At 45.9% G+C, this 17,059-nt stretch overlaps 1 protein-coding gene across 1 annotated transcript in view; it reads right to left on the reverse strand.

Moving 5' to 3' along the window:
* Nucleotides 1-232: 232 nt before the first annotated feature.
* The window catches only part of GLP2R (glucagon like peptide 2 receptor), a 59,947-nt gene continuing 43,120 nt past the window's right edge, over nucleotides 233-17,059 (reverse strand). Inside the window, exons 10-13 of the mRNA XM_058559719.1 lie at nucleotides 16,837-16,925; nucleotides 9,778-9,916; nucleotides 1,574-1,615; nucleotides 233-568 (exon numbers count right to left, since the gene is read on the reverse strand). Coding sequence (XP_058415702.1) covers nucleotides 233-568; nucleotides 1,574-1,615; nucleotides 9,778-9,916; nucleotides 16,837-16,925 — 606 coding nt within the window. The remainder of the gene's footprint in view (nucleotides 569-1,573; nucleotides 1,616-9,777; nucleotides 9,917-16,836; nucleotides 16,926-17,059) is intronic.

A 17,059-nucleotide genomic window follows, 5' to 3' on the forward strand; every position in this document is an offset into this window, starting at 1 on the left:
AAAACACATTGGTGGGGGTTATTAGGATGACAAGGGCAGAAAAGCAGTGAAAGTTTACGCAGCTTGTTTCCTACAGAGCATGAAAAACCTTGAGACAGACTTCATGTCAAAGTGGGCGTGGTGCATGGGAAGAGTAATGACTGCTCCCCACAACATCCTTTGGCGTGGCCTCCTCCTCCCTCTCCCTTCTCAGGAGGCTCCAAGGAGCAGAGCTGGAGCAGTGGGCCTCCTCCTAGATCTCGCTCTCCTCGAGAATTTCCTCCATGGTGTGGGCCGGGGTGAAGTCGCCCTCGCTGCTCTCGGACAGGCTGCTGCCCCGGGGCCAGCCCGCATGGCCCCGGTGGGGCCCGCCGCCCAGCACCCCCAGGCCCTGCACCGCTAGGTGCAGGAGCTGCCCGCTGCCAGGCGAGGGCCGCAGCTTCTGCAGCGTCCCAGCACTGTCTCCCTCAGAGAGCTTCTTGGGCCCTTTCCCCAGGAATCGGAAGTTCTTCTCCAGGACCCAGGCTCTGCAGCCCGAGTGGCGGGCTAGCAAGAAGCGGACCCAGTGCTTCCGCAGCTCGGCCTTCACCTGCCGGGTGAGAAGAGGGCAGGGTTACTGTCCTGGAGTCGTTTAGTCGTGTGTCCACTGGGCAAATATTTATGGAGTGGCTACTCTGTGCCACCCTTGGGAAACTTACCTTCTAATTGGAGGAGACGAACAAAGAGAAGCAAACAGATACACGCGAGCAGAGCAGACGGTCGTGACACTGTGAGACCATTAAGAAGGACAGTGGGGTAAGGAGGCAAAAATTTGAGATATGGTGTTCAAGAAAGGACTGTGTCGAGCTGGCATTTGAGACCTGCTGATGGATAAGGAGCCCCCACGTGAAGATATAGAAGAAGCAGCAGTGAGCAAGATGGAGGAAGGTTTTGCTGTCAAGAAGCTTACATTCTAGTGGGAGGAGACAGAAATAAATGTTAACTGGGATAGGGGAAGGGGGCTGGAAATTTCCCCACCTCCTGAAGTCAGGAGAAAACTGTTATGGCCTCTGCCCCTCTCCCTTTCAAGCCTTTTTCCCGGGGAGCAGAGAGCTGGTTGGGGCTATGCAATAATATTAATAATAAAAATAATCATAGTTACCAGGTATTGGGCTTTACCATGAGCTCACCATGCCCAGAGCAACACTATAGGGTAGGGATAGTTGTTATTTCCATTTTACAGATGAGGAAACCGAGGCTCAAAGAGCCGCAGTGACCTGACAAACTCAGAGCTCCAGAGTAGGTGAGTCATGGCTTGAATCCAGATTTTTGGACTCCGAAGTTCAAGCTTGTTCCCTCTATCATGCTTTACTACTCCCAGCACATCTCCAGCAGGGCCACGGCTGGCTTCTGACCTTCGTCCCAACACCTTTTCCCATTCATCTGAGCTCCCCCCTGCTCCCTCCACTGGATGCTCACAAGAGAAATTTGTCCCAGTTCATGCTGGTCACTGCCCATCCGCCCATGGCACCGTCACGTAGACAGAGACCTCCGGGGGCAGTAGGATGCCAGCCTAGCCTCACAGGAAGCTAGCATGGCAGCATGGAAAACGTACCTCTCCATTGGCAAAGCAATACTGCAAGGCCACAAGTAATCCCTGGAACGAAAGGAAGAGGTGGCATGAAGTTTGACTTGGTAGATGTGTCCGAGAGTTACGTGGAAAGTCCAAAGGCCGGCCCTCGTCCTAGTAGCCCCCAGAAGAGGCTGGCAACTACATTGCTGACACTAGCTAGAGTTAGTCATCTCGGTTACATTAACTTGGATTTCCATGAGGTCTCTTCTTACTTTGACACCCACCACCCATATCAGCCTAGGTGTTTGCCTAGGTGCTCATAGGTCAAAGGTGATTAAATCCCAAAAACCCTATATCATTCATTCAATTATACAAATACCATAGAAGGCCACTGCCCCATTTCTACTTGTCCACAGTGGGCATTGGCTAATTTTTTTTGCTTGACTTGCCTCCTTTCCTTTTGGAAACTGACCCTCCCCTACTCCCTGGGCCTCTGGCAAGGCTGTCAATCATGTGGTCCCCATGTTCTAGGATGGCCATCACCACCATAATCAGCCCAAGTGGGCATGTGACCCAAGCAGGGCCAATCTGAGTTCTTTTCACTGGGAAAGAAGAGAGGGTTGCACTCCCTTCCCTGCATTTGCCAGCTTGATAGTCAAAGAAGCCTGGAGATGCTCGTGGGCAGCTTCCCAGCTACACGGAGAGAGCCCATCTGAGGTGAAGCCTACAGAGAGAAAGCAGAGGCTGGAGATGGTGAGAGACAGATTTCTGGTGGTATTGTTTGAGTGCCTGGATCCAGCTATGCCTGATCCTGAAACTTTTATTTATGTGAGATAATAGATGCCTCTTTCTCTTGTCTTTTTTGAAAAGATAGATCATTTCACAGCAGTGGTTTCTCAACAACTTAGATTTAAATAAAATCTAACCACAGAAGGGGCTAAGGTGATGCGGGCTCTGTGTCTATGTCACTGACTTCGTCTTGTCCTGTTCCCTTCAGCCACTATATTCCAGCCACATGGGCCTTTCAGCTTCCTCCAGCATCTCAACCTCATGTACTAGTTATCTGTTGCTATATAACTTAGTGGACTTAAACAGTAAACATTTATCATCTCACATACTCTCAATGGGCCAAGAATCTGGCAGTGGCTTAGCTGGGTATTCTGGGTCAGGGTCATTCCTCAGGTTGTAGTGAAGATGGTGGCTGGAACTTCAGTCATCTGAAGACTTGATTTGCTTCCAAGAAGCTCACATGGCTGGCAAGTTGGTGCCGGTTGCTGGCTGTTGAAGACTGAGGCCTCCCTCCATAGAGTTGCTTGAGTGTCCTCATGACATGGCAGCTGGCTTCCCCAGGGGGTGATCCAAAGTAGCAAGGCAGTAGCCACAACCCCTTTTATGACCCAGCTTCAAAAGTCATACTCCTTCATGTCCACAATACCTTAATGGTCATACAGGCAACCTTACTCAGTGTGAGAGGGGACAACACAAGGCCATGAATACCAGGAGGAGAAGATCATTGAGGGCCATATTGCAGACTGGCTACCACAGCTCATTTCTTCATCAGGTCCCTTCACACTTTCTGTTTTCTGCACCATTCTTCCCTCAAATCTCTGTCTAACTGGGTTCTCAAAGATCAGATCTTAGCTCAAACATCACCTAAAAGAGAAATCTTTCCCAACCACTTAATTTTTGGTAGTCACTCCAGTCACCATCACAGTTCTCTATTTTACATTCTTCATAATACAAAAATTATATTGTTATTTATTTTTCAAGTTGGTTATTATGTCCCTTCCCTCCCCCGCCCCCAACAAGACTAGCATCTTTATCTAGTCTTTTCACTGCCAGATCCCCAGCACCTGGAAAAATGCCTACACATCATAGGAGCTCAACAATATTTGTTGAATGAATAAGTGTATGAGTGAATGAATGAATGAGTTGGGTTTCTGTCACTTACAACTATAAGAGTCTTGCCTTGTACCATATCAGACCATTTCTAAAATACGACAGGACAGTTTCCTTTCTGTTCTCTGCCTAGTTGTTTAGAATTGTGGATACAAGGATCACGATGAAAACAATAGGCCACCTTTATATGGCACTTCCGTTTACAAAGCATCTATGTTGCGTGAGCTTCAGTAAAGGGATAATCTCTTGATGCTGTTGGAAAAATTTTCTGGATTTGCTGCTTAACTGCCAGAGGTCTGGAATCAAAGGTGCTTTAGTTACTGTTTGTTTCCATTGTTTCTCCAGACTCTGTTTCCTGATTTGTTAAACAGCCACCTGTGAAAAACTGCAAGCCTGGCTTTCCCTGGGATGTGAGGGTCTGTGAGACTTGGGCTGTGTGTCTGATATCGGAGCTGGATATGTGTGCAGGACCCAAGCACTTGAGTGTTTAGGGGAAGAATCTCATAAAATGACAAGACTCACAAGGAAAGGACACATTTCCAGCTAAAGAGTGAAGGTCGCAGTGCAGGTTGACTCTCCCATTTCTCTTGATAACATTTCTCTCACCCTCTGTTGCTAGTAAGGGAGGTTTGGTACTGGGAAAGGAGCTGAAATTGAAAATGGGTTATAAAATGTTGCCCTGGGGGAATATTTTTATGCTCTTCCTTATGGAAGCCAGAAATCTCCACGCTGGCTGTCAGGACATCAGTCACACGTTTGGATTCTGCCCACCAATGTGGGACTTCCCTTCTCTAATGCCATATTCCCTGGCCATAGCTTCTAAATGGGGGCATGGTGGTACCAGTTTATCATTTTCATACATGCAATCTCATTGGAGCTTCCCAGCTGCCCTGTACAGTTGGCAGGGCAGGTAATATTTGCCTCCAGGCTAATGATATTAGAAGCGGTGGCTTTCAGTGTGCCAGAATTCTCACGAATGAGTTGGCTAAAACAGGATTGCACATCATAAACACGTCTTTCCCTTCTTCAGGTTCTCGATTCACTGTTTTAGGAACATCCTGGAATCTGGTTAACTCTCATTCAAGATAAAGCAAGTGTGAGGGAGCGGTCCCACAAAACATATGGCTCTCACTTCATATGTCACCACCACTTGGCAGTCTCTCCAAAGACCCCTTGATAGCAGGAGGCTGGGGAAACTCTCTAAGCAATAAGCCCTTGGAAGCGTGAAGGACCGTCCAAAGTAGCAAGGAAAGGAAGCTGTTAGGTCCAATGCCGGTTCCTGCTGAGTCACTAAGATGTGACCCATCGAATGTCTGCACCCACACATCTGCCCACCCAGGCTCTCCCCTCCGCCTGGTGGGATGGAAGAGTACTCAGAGGGTAGGAGGCCTCTGCCCACATTTTCTGGCTCAGTCTGCAGAGCCGCTCTGAATCCTCGCATTCCTCAGTGGTGCTCGGTGGTGAGCAGAGCTCTAGCTGGCTGCAGGACCAAATGATCCAGTGTGGTAGCTAGTCTCCAGAGATGGTCCCAAGGATTTCTCCCCTCTCTGAGGCATATGCTACTCCTCACATCAAGAAGTGGACCTTATTTTCCCTCCCCTTGAATCTGGGATGCCCCTGTGACTCCTACCAGTACAATGTGGTAGAAGTGACATTCTAGGACTTTCTACTTCCTCCCTCTCAGAACATTTGCTCTTGGGATGCTCCAGGAGTCCAGCTTTCACGCTGTGAGATGCCCAAGATACATGGAGAGGCCACACGGCAGAGAACTGAGGCTCCCTAATTGATAGCCTCTGCTGAGTGCCCAGCCAACAGTCCAGGTCAATGTCTAGCCATGTGAATCAGCCATCTTGGATGTTCCAACCCAATCGAGCCCTCAGATGTTTGCACCCCATTCAAAAATTACATGTATCAAAAGGATCACCCTGCTGAGTCCAGATAACCCAGCTCATGGAATCATTAAAGATAATAACATGGTAACTGCTTTAAGCCATGAAGTTTTGGGGTACTTTGTTACATAGTAATAGACAACCAAACCATGCTCCCTTGCCAGAGGAGTCTGATAGGCTAGGATTCTTTCTCAAAAATCTGTCCCACATAGCACCGCATGAGTGTCTGGTCTTCACCTGGCCTTTGGGGTGTGAGATCAGCTGCTCAAGGGTTCACATGACCCATCAAGCCCTCAGAGGAAAAAAGCCCAGCAAATACTGCTGACATAATAGCTATAGCTTTTTCTTGTTGTTGTTGTTTTTCTAATTTGAGATTACCTTTTAAAGAAGATTAAGACTAAACAACATAGGAAACCCAAATTACTAAACCTCAGCCTTGTGAAATCCCCCGAAAGGTTGAAATCAATCAACATGGTTTCATAATGAAAAAAAGTTACCAATGGATCCTCTGTCTCAGTTCAAAGCCACATGCTATTCAGCTCTAAAAGATGGAAAAAGAGCCATTGACCAACTGCCCAGACCATACCTCAGGCTCTGTCTCCTTGGCCTTTGGTGAGTGAGCAGTGGGCAGACACATTCTCTCCACTCTGTCCACAGAATCTCAGCACCTGACACTGTCTGGTGGCAGTGGCTTTAAGACTCTGATATAGGGAACTCCGTGTCTCCTGGTTCTGATCCTCACAGGGCCCCTGAGAAGCACTACAGCTGGTTTTAAGCAAGGGCTTAACCTCTGCATACAAATCTCACCTCTGCCACTTATTAGCATATTCGTGTCTTCCTCTGCACCTCAGGTCAATCATCTTTAAAATGGTATAATAATTTCTCCCTCACAGTGATAATGTGGATTTCAACGAGATTGAAAGTGTTTTGGGGTAAACAGATATTTTCTAGAGTACCATTTTAATTCCTCTGCTGGTACTCTAACTATACTTTTTAAGCTATTTTCTTAGTGTTTGTTCCAGAGATTACAACGTGCATTTTAACTTATCACAATCTATTTCATATTAATACTAACTTAATTCTGGCAAAATATAGAAACTTTCCTCCAATATAGCTCCATTTTTTCTTTCCTCTTTTGGCTATTATTGTCATAATATATTAGATCTTTATACAATACAATTTATAACAATAATACAGTTTATAATAATTATTTTATACAATCTTATGTCTTTAAAAATCAGTGAAAAGAAGAGAAAACATATATATATTTATAGACTTTCATATTTCCCTATATGCTTACCATTTCTAATGCATTTTATTTCTTCATGTGGATTTGAGCTACCAACTGTTGTCATTTTCTTCCATCCTGAAGGACTTCCTTTGATTTTTCTTGTAAGAAAGGTGTGCTAACAATGAATTTTCTCAGTCTTGGTTTATCTGAGTATATCTTTATTTCACCTTCATCTTGAAACATAATTTTGCTAGATATAGAATCCTTGACTGAATTATTTTTTCTTTCAGCATTTTAATTATGTCATACCACTGCCTTGTGGCCTCCATTGTTTCTGGTTGCAGTCAGGTGTTAACTGTATTGCTAGTCCCTGGATGTAATGAGTCATTTTTCTCTTGTTATTTTCAAGATTCTCCCTTTGTGTTTGGCTTTCAACAGTTTGGCTGTAATGTTTCTAAGGGTGCATCTCTTTGTTTTATCCCTTTTGGGGTTCACTGAGCTTCCTGGTTGCAGAGATTAATGTTTTTCATCAAATTTGAGAAGTTTTCAACCATTATTTCTCCAAATGATTTTTCTACCCCTTTCTATCTTTCTTTTCCTCATGAGACTCCCATGTGTGTATGTTGGTATGCCTGATGGCATTCCACAGGTCTCTGAAACTGTTATTTTTTTCTTATTTTTTTTTTCTGTTTCTCATACTGAATAATCTCAGTTGACCTATCTTCAAGTTCATTGATTTTCTTCTGCCACCTTAATCTATTTTGAGCCTCTCTAGTGAAATTTTAATTTCAGTTATTGTGCTTCTCAACTCCAGCATTTTTCAAATTGGCTCTTATTTTATAATTTCTCTCTCTGTATTGAGATTCTCTAATTGATGAATCATTGTCATCATAGTTTCCTTTAATTCTTTAAGCATGATTTTCTTTAATTCTTTGAACATATTTATAGTAGCTTCTTTGAAGTCTTTGTCTGCTAAGTCCAACATCTGGACCCCTCAGAGAATTTCTATCAACTTCTTTTTTTTTCCTGAGTATGGGTCACACTTTCCTGTTTCTTTGCATCTCATAATTTTTTGTTCAAAACTGAAAGTTTTAGATAATATATTGTAGCAACTCAGGAATCTGATTCCCTACTTCCTCCCCTTGGGATGGTTTGTTTTTTTAGTAACTTGTCGGGACTACTAGTTCTATGGAATCTCTCTCCTGTGGGGTACAGCTGCTGATGTCTGTGCTCATTTTTAAAATTTTGGCTTTTGTGTTTAAGTCTGGTCTCCCACCCCTGTTTATAATAGCTTAATAATCAGCCAGTGATTGGTCAGAAGCTGTGCTCAAACATCTTGAGCCAGTAAGGCTTCCACACCATTTGCCAATGGATCTGTGCGTGGCTTGGGGTACATGCTCAAAGTTCAGACAGTTTACAAGTCTTCCCTGGCTTTTACTTTCCACCTCCCATGTCTCCTCTGTTTGTGTGCAGGAACTCATGTTCAGCCAGGGAATGTGGATATCTTCTTGGTTTCTCCTGAGTATATATTGCAACCTTGCATGTGTGCACAAGCTTCCAGTCCACCAGAGAGCTATGTGGGAGCTTATTGAAGCCCATGATGGCTGTCTCGCTCCTCAAATCTCCCTGTTAAATTTCTGGCAGCTCACCAGTCTGTTTCTTGCCCCAACTAGAATCACGACCTCAGACTGTGGCACTGTCTTTCCTTGTTCCTTTGCCACTAAGATCACTACTGTATCTGACAATGCACAGAGGTGTGGGCTTTTTCTCCTCTCTGATCTATATCAAGTCAGCCTCCTTCTGCAGTGAAGCTGCTAGTTTTCACTACAATTTCCTCATTGATGGAGAAGGGGTTGGAGGACCAGAGCAATCCCACGCAAAAATAACACAGACTCCCACTGTTCTTACTCAAGCTCAATAATTTTTTTTGAATAAACTCTTCTCAATCTTCTGTATACCTTTGGTTGCTTTCCAGCGTCCTCTAATGGTTGCTATTGACAATTTTGTCCAATTTTATTGTTGCTTTTTGGGAGAGCATTTTCCAAGCTCCTCTCTCCTCCATTCCAGAAGTCCTGCCCCTATACTTGCATTTTAAGATTATCAGTTCCAAGATCACTACTGTGTGGGGCCTTTGCTGTGTCCACACTGTTTGTGGTAGTCTTTTGTGTTAGTGGCCTTTGCTAATGAGCCATGCCTCTCAGTATTCACACCTTTGTGCAGTCCCCTCCTCTTCAATCAAGGCTGGGTCTGTGACTTGCTTTAATTAGCAGAATGCAGCAGAAGTATCACTGTGTGAGTTCCAGGCCCCAGCATTTAGAAGGTCTGGCAGCTCCTGTTTTGTGCTCCTGGGAGCCCTGAACTGCCATCTAAGAAGTTCAGCTACCCTGCTAGAGAGACCATGAGGAGAGAACACGCAGCAAGTGAGAGGCCCTAAGACTGTATGGAACTGATAAACATAGCTGACAGTGAGAAATGAAGCCCCAGAAATTTGACCCAAATAAAGCCACTCCAGTCGGCCCCACTCATTCGAGACTTCCCAGCTTAGGCATCAGACATTCGAGTGGGGAAGCCATCTTGGAAGTTCCAGCCCCAGCAGGCATCACGTGGAGAAGAGGTGAGCCATCCCTACAATGTCCTACCTGGATTCCTGACTCCGAGAATCATGAGAAATAATAAAAATTATTGCCCTTTTAAGCTACTGAGTAATTGATGACAATTTAAGCAATGGCTAACCCAAATACCCAGGTACATTAACCACAGCTGGCCTCCTGTTTCTAGTTTCAGCCCCCACACGTCTGTCGGGGTTCAAGAGCCTCCTGGTCTTGACTCACTGGTCCCCACCCCAGTTGTGTTGTTCTCTGAGTACACCACCTAAAGCATAGGCAATGTTCATTTTGCACAATGGTCTGCTGAGGACCCAGCAAAAATAGGCACTTAATAAAAGGCTTCATGTTGACACTCACAGTTAATATGATCGTGAGTCACACCAACTATTACAGCCAAGGAGATAGACCAATTTTCCCTTCTTAGTCACCGAGTCACGCTGGCGCCATCAAGGCAACATTTCCATCCACACACCCTTTTAATACTAAAGCCCCTCACTGGTGAAGCCTGCTGATACCAGAACTCTATTTCCATCTGGGGGCTCTCTCAATTCTGAGCCTGTTTGGATCAAGGGCATTTGTTTTCTTCAAAGCCGAGGCATCCTGGTTCCGATGCTTACTTACATGGAAGGAGCTCAGAGTCAACTGGATGAAGAGTCTTATAAGTTTTGAAAATCCTTCAACTTGATCATCAGTGATGAAGGTGAAGAGAATCTCGTGAACACCCAATAAAGGAATGAGGACCAGCGTTGATTTTGCCAATCTGTACATGACACAACCAAATTACTGTCATCAGGGTGATAAATCGTTGATTTTCCAGTTTGTCTCCTTGGCTACACATTGAATACCTTAAGGGCCAGTGTGGCCTTGTTCACTGACACATCCCTACACCTGACTCATGGCAGATGCTCAGAAAAATGAACTGAATGAATGAACGAATTCTCCCATATAGATTACCATATACCTACAGATATTAACATTTTGCCCAGTGAATAGATTTCCACGCATGTGGCGGTCACCCTGGGACACTACGCCCCTACCAGATTTGACAAGTTTCCTATTACCTGGCTAGCAGGTGCCTCTATCTCTTTCTCTATTCAGGACTTTCAATGTCAGGGTTTTACTGAGCCTGAGAGGGGAAAGAAAATGACTGCCCAGGGTCACACAGCCACTAAGCAGCAAATCCAGGCCAGGAAGTGGGGCTTCTGACTTCACACTCTGTGCAGTGCTTCCCCATCAGCCCCATGCTCCCTCAACCCTAATGACAGCGAGGGCTGCAGGAAATGAGAAACTGATCCTCCTCATAAAAAGTGCGGTGTCAGAACTCGCTGTTGTATACACCCTACCCAAAAAGGACAAACATTCCTTTGTACCACCCACGTGCAAAGTGCACAGCTGTGGCCCAAACGTTCCATACTGCATACCAGTGGTTCCCAAACTCGGGTGACTGCTAGAATTCCTTACGGAGCTTTTAAAAAAATTATGTGTCTATTGCTTCCTGGACCCCAGTATCAACCCCCTGAATCAAAACCTCTGGAGGTCGGGTCCTGGGGATGTGAATTTTTAAGGAATTCCCCCATGGGATTCTGATAAGCAGCCACATTTGGGAATGACTGCTTTCTACCATTGAGCTGCCCTTTTTTTTTTTTTTTTTTGTGAGGAAGATCAGCCCTGAGCTAACATCCATGCCAATCCTCCTCTTTTAGCTGAGAGAGACTGGCCCTGGGCTAACATCCGTGCCCATCTTCCTCCACTTTATATGGAATGCCGCCACAGCAGGGCCTGACAAGCGGTGCGTCGGTGCGCGCCTGGGATCCGAAGCTGGGCCGCCAGCAGCGGAGTGCGCGCACTTAACTGCTACGCCACGGGGCCGGCCCCTGAGCTGCTTCTTAATTTAAAACCAACTGTATTAGCAAAGGTGACTCATATTCAGGGCACAAACGTAGATACTGTCTTATACACATTGGGAAAAAAGAGCTTAATTGTAATGTGTTTTTAGCCAGGTCACTGTCTTAAAGGGCCAGACTAGGAGAAGTTTTCCCCACAAACCCCAGGGAGTTAAAGATGTAGAAACGTGGAGGGTCATCAGCAGCTCATGGACGTTTCTTCAGGAGGGTTTAACTCCATCCAACAGAAAGTGCTTGCTATGAATCTCGTGTCTGTGAGAGCCATTCAAATGCAACGTTTTCCGGGAAACAAGAAACCTCACCTTTGTGCCCTAAAAGGACCTAGCGCCAGTAAGAGGAGAGCAGGAGTCACCATGGAGGGGCTCCACCTGGGCACGTGGGCTGTGTGTCCCAGGGCCTTGACCGCCAAGGGGAGGCGGAGGAGTGGGAGACTGAGACACAGCCCCAGTTATGTGGTTCCCCTGAACCAAGCTCACATCTACTCCCACCCCATGCCCCCCTATGCAGCAGTCTTAGTTAAGCACAGTTAAGGTGCTCCCGAGGAGACACTATTTCAAGAGTTTTTTTTTTTTTTTAATTTCCAGGAGTGTTTTTAAAACCCACTGGCTCAGACGTTGCAACGTGGCGACCACAGTTGCATTTGTCCTGCTGACAGTTTTTGCTTATGCTACGAAGTAATTTTTGTTACTGGAGCCATCTTTAAATAATAATGAGTTTTCGAGCAAAGATGTCCAGATTTCTAGCTTCTTTTGAAAAATGGGGAGATCTGACAATACTGGCCCAAATTCCTGCTTGACAGTCATTGGCTGCAGCCTGATAGTGGCCGTCTCTTTAGAGGGAACGTGTGCTCTCCAGCCCCTAGCCAGCCTGCCCTAATCATTCACGTTACTTGCTCGGCCCCTGCAAGGTTCAAGTTTGCGCTTCTTGCTCTGGGTTACCTGGGTTTTAAAGACACATACTTACGTTCTTACCTGCAGACCCATCTTACCATCAACTTATTCTTGGGGCCATGCTATGGTGTTATGTTTTTCAAATAAAATTTTTATTCTGGAATAATTTTAGATCTATAGAAAAGTAGCAAAGATAAGTCAGAAAGTTCCCATGTATCCTTCACTCAGTTTCCCCTGATGTTGAAACCTTATATAACTGTGGGACATTTGTCAAAACCAAGAAACCAACGTTGGTACACGACTAATAACTGTACTCCAGACTTTATTCAGATTCCACCAGTTTTTCCACTAACGTCCTTTTCATGTTCCAGGATCCAATCCAAGATCCCACAATTAGTATGGATGATTTTTAAAGAATGAACATCTTTTTATGAAGTTTTGGCCCATTTTAGTAACTACCACCTCTCTGGATGGATGTCAGAAGGGATTTCCCACTCCTCATCTCATTCTAACTTCTCCTGAGACCAAGTACTGTTTGTGTCCCTGTTCAAATGAAAATCCAGAAATATCTATAGCAGTTTATTCTTATGATCTGTGTTTATGCTTATTTTTCATCTATAATCACTTGTTTATTTAAATGGGTTAGTTTTTGCAGTCATTCAGCTATCCACAAATATTTGTCGAGCATCTGCTCTGCAGACATGAGCGAGTACAGTGGGAGAGGAGGAGCTGGGGCCAAAGGCAGTGAGTGCAGGGTCAGTCCCTGGGGCCTGGGTTCAAATCCCAGGGCTGCCAATTACTAATGATGTGGTCTTAGGCAAATTATTTAACTTCTCTCTCTGTAAAAATGAGGATTATAATAATAATATAATACAAATATTAAAATAATAATAATAAAATATGATTAATAATAATACTCAACAGTCTCATTGTAAGGATTAAATAACATATGGCAAACCCTCAGTATAAATGGCGTCTAATACGTGATGAATGACCAATAAAATTTAGCTATCTCTATTTTAAAGAAGCCATCCTTGCCCTCATGTTGCTTATAGTCTCAATGACTTTGATCAATTTTACTTTCATTTGTGACATTTATCATTTTTGGTTGCCCACCAGAAAGTCCTTTCAGAAAGGGCTCTGGGGTTTAGCACATTAAGAAATGATTCTCCCTTATAAATTCATTAAGGGCTCTGCCCTACGCTTCACATGGAAAGTTGAGACCATTTATGCAGGGGAAGCGAGCCTCCGTGCTGGGAACCACAAAGAACCGAGAGCTCCGGCCACGCTGAGGGTCTGCATTCCCAGGGCCTTTCTCTCCCTCCAGGCTGGGCTCAGCTCTCCCTTCCCAGGCCAGACAGATGGGCCGGTTATAGTTTCCTCTGCCTAAATGGTGGAAGCCCAGGGACAAGGGCTGGGACTTCAGAAGGTTCTCCAACTCCTAGCAACTGGCCTCTTTGGCAAGGCTTAAACGTGTTTAATAAAACTTTCCTAAAATATACCTCTGGAGGGGAGCCAAATCTTGAGAGCTACGTTCTGCATATTCTCAAAAGCTGAGACAGTTGGAGGCAGGCCTGTTCCTACCCGAGTTTGGACAAAATGCACTGAGCCCCGTGGCCTCTCCTACTTACCCTAGAAGATGGCACTATTGGAAAACAGACATGGAGAGGGGGCGGGGAAGAGGAGAACCTTCCATTGTGGAAGAGGGTGGTGAGAACAGGGGGGTGCTGATGACCCACTGGGGTGACGGGAAGCAGCCCTCCCAGAACTTGGAAATGAAGGAGTTAGCACTGCCTGGAGAGAAAAATGGGCAAATGTCCTCATTGATGCTGTATGAGTCACCAGCCCAGGGAGTGAAATAGGGTGGCCTGGGTGTGTCCTGAGAGACAGGGCCCTGACTTTTTGCTAATTAATGAGCATAAGCTAATCAATTGTACTGTCCTCTGTGTGGAGAAAGAGTAAGTAAACAGAAAGCAGATGGCCACCCAAAATGGCGGGAAGAAGCACAAAGAGGCAGACAGTCCTCAGTTACTCAGTCTTGTCTGTGGAGACTCGGGGAGTGGTCCTCCCTCTCCCCAGGCGGGTGGTGCTGCAGGGCATGATGGCTGTCAGGCCACCAGCAGCGATCCTTCAACACCAACCGCTCTACTGTGACAACACGATCATGACCGCTTCGGATTTCTGGATCTTCTGGTGCCAGCTTTACAAAGAGGGCAGGCATTAGAAGGAAACTCCACGCCACTCGCACCTTCCACAGACTCTAGGAATGAATAACTGTCTAGTCTGGTTTATATATCAGTCTCTTGTGAGTTCAGTTGGCATCGGTCATCCCTCAAAGTCTCAGCCACTCGGGAATGCTAATAGGTCCCCAGTACAGTCCCCAGGTGACGGCAAACTCGCCAAGGTGAGTTGCCTCACCCTGGGAGGCCTCCAGGTGGGCATGCCCCCAGGTCCCTCTTTTCAAGCTTTTTCCTCAAACAAGGGTGGGGGAAAGGAAAAAGAAGTTTCCAGACAGATTGTATATGTTGGGCAGGGTTGTTCTTTCTCCCCCCGAAATAGCCATCCTGAATTGTTACTCAGCCATGAGGGTCGCCCCAGTATCTTGATTTACGCTTCCCTAGATCATTGGCTCCCAGTCGTGTGTGGACATTTCAGGGCTGTGCAAGGCAATCCATTTGGTATTGAAAGAGAAGATAATAGAAGTTCTATGTATACTAATTTTTATATATCCTTTGTAATTTTCTATATTTTGGTATATCTTGTAACATATATATTAGTTCAATAGACCATGTGTATGTATGATGAGAGTCATGCTCAAAATTTCTTTATTGATAAAGATGCATGATTAGAAAAGTTTGGAAACCACTCTCTTGGATAAGTCTAAAGGAGACCTTGAAAATGGGGATCTCAAGGCTGCTTAGAAACACATTTGCCATGGCCCCACCAGAAAATTCAATGCCTTATTTCACTGGAACATCTGAGCTGGTGGTCCCCCACTCCGGCCATGTGTCAAAATCTCCTGGGGAACTCTACTGTAGGAAGTCCACATGGTGGGGCTCCATCCCGCACTCACTGAGTCAGAATACCCAGTGGAGGGGCTCTTGAGTCTGTGTTTTTGGCTGGCAGTCAGGAGACGCTCAGGAGCCACCAGGATGGAAAGTTATTGTAGGGGCCGCTGTGGGTCTGGCACATGGGAAGACCTCAGTGGTACATGGTGGGCTTTGAGGTAACAAAATAGCAGGGTTTAGGATTTCAGTCTGTGTGGAAAGTGGTGCCTCGGGATTTGTCTTCTCCCTGTTTCTGTCTTTGGGAGTGCCGTCCTCTGTCGGGTTTCTGGGGTGCCCAGGTGTCCCCTGCGTCTGGTTAGTGAGAGGAATGCCCTCCCCGAATAGACCCACATAGGGTAGACTAGAGCAGCTCTGCTCTTGGCCTTGGACCTCCACCCTCAGAGAGTGGTGAGAGAGGCTGAGCCTTGGGAAAAGGGCCAAAGAAAGTGTCAGCCACTTGGAGGCTTGACCAGAGGCGCCAAGAAAGACGGTGTGGCTCTGTGTGGTCCAGGCCAGCCCAACTGCCCCAGGGCTAGGAGTATTTGCAAAATATTTAGGCCAACTACAGTTTATATTTGCCCAGCTCTCCATTATGTGTGTCTATCCTTCTGTATCTCCTGGAGGAGGGGTTTTAGGTAGATAAGACTTGGGGTACAGATCCTGGGCAAATACCACTGACCACATTGATTAGATGGGACACCTGTATTGATGGCCTCCTTTAATCCTCATAACAAGCAGATGAGTCTGGTGCTCTCCCATTATACATACCAGCAAGCAGGCCCAGGGAGGCCAAGCGACTTGCCCAAAGTCAGTCAGCGAGTCTGGGGTCATGGCCAGCGTCAGCCCTCCTGACTCGTGTTCCACCCTGACATCCCAGTCCTAGGCGAGTTAGAACGTGTGCCCCTCGCAGACGGGGTCCACATTGTATTTACCTTTTGTTCCAAGCACAGTGCCAGGCACATTGTGGGTATCCATTGTATGTTTGTCAGCTCAATGGGAAACTATCTTCCCAGCACTCCTGGGTCAGGCCCCGTGCTAGCCTTAGAGAAACAGCTACCTGCATCCTCACTCACGGTGCTGCCTCTGCCAGCCATGTGGACTACAATCCTTATCCTCAGAGCTACACCCTTGAGTTAAAACTCTCCCTCCCTGAGAGTCCTGCTGAAGTGCTCATGTACCATAGAAGGTAGGGAATGACTCCGGGGGAAAAGAGAAAGGGAGCCCGTATCTCTCATTCATTCATTCATTCATTTGTATTTACAGCAATGCGGATCTCAATAAATACCTATGATCTGACCTACTGTGAACTGGGACTGCTGTCACTGTGGAAAGTAGAAGGTGGGACACAGCAAAGACAAGTCACAAAGAAATGGTGACTGTATGAAGAATGTATTTCCTTGGACTCCAAAAGTTTGTAGTCTTATTTCTCAAGGTCTGAAAACTACCCAAATATTCTCTTCTGAGTTATGAATATGTCTTTTATCATTACCTCAAATCCTTCCCGAAGGAAGGTACCTGTCAAACTTCCCTTAGTGTGACTCTTATTTTCCCCATCAACTACCCATTCTTAGGAGCATTTTAACAGTTTCCTGCTGGGCAATGTGTGTGCCCTTGACTACTCACCACTTACATCATTTTCCTGGGCCCAGAGATCCTCATCATTGGCAAGAGCCCTACATGACCCCATGACACCTCTCTCAGAGGGACTCTCCCCATTACTTTGTCTGAGAGGATAAACACACTCATGCAGCAACGTCCCCCTTCCTGGGACATGAGCCAGAAGAGCCAGAAAGGGTCAAGACAAGCTTGGTCTGTTGGGTACTGACTCAGGCCACTTACCTGTATTTATAATCTCTGAAGCACATTTGATGGGCTTTGAGCTTAGAAATGAGAAGCTTGAGAATTTTCAGGAAGATGAAGAAATTGACCTTGAAAAAAAAAGCAGATATAGGTAAATAAGTGATGGACTCCATATGGCTAGAATATAGAGGTCATCCTGGGCCCGGCCATCAGATCCTTGTCCCTATACACAGGGGCAATTTGGCAGTCATCTGGTCAGGTA

Source organism: Diceros bicornis, chromosome 18 (assembly GCF_020826845.1).
Source record: "Diceros bicornis minor isolate mBicDic1 chromosome 18, mDicBic1.mat.cur, whole genome shotgun sequence".
Classification (NCBI taxonomy): Eukaryota; Metazoa; Chordata; class Mammalia; order Perissodactyla; family Rhinocerotidae; genus Diceros; species Diceros bicornis.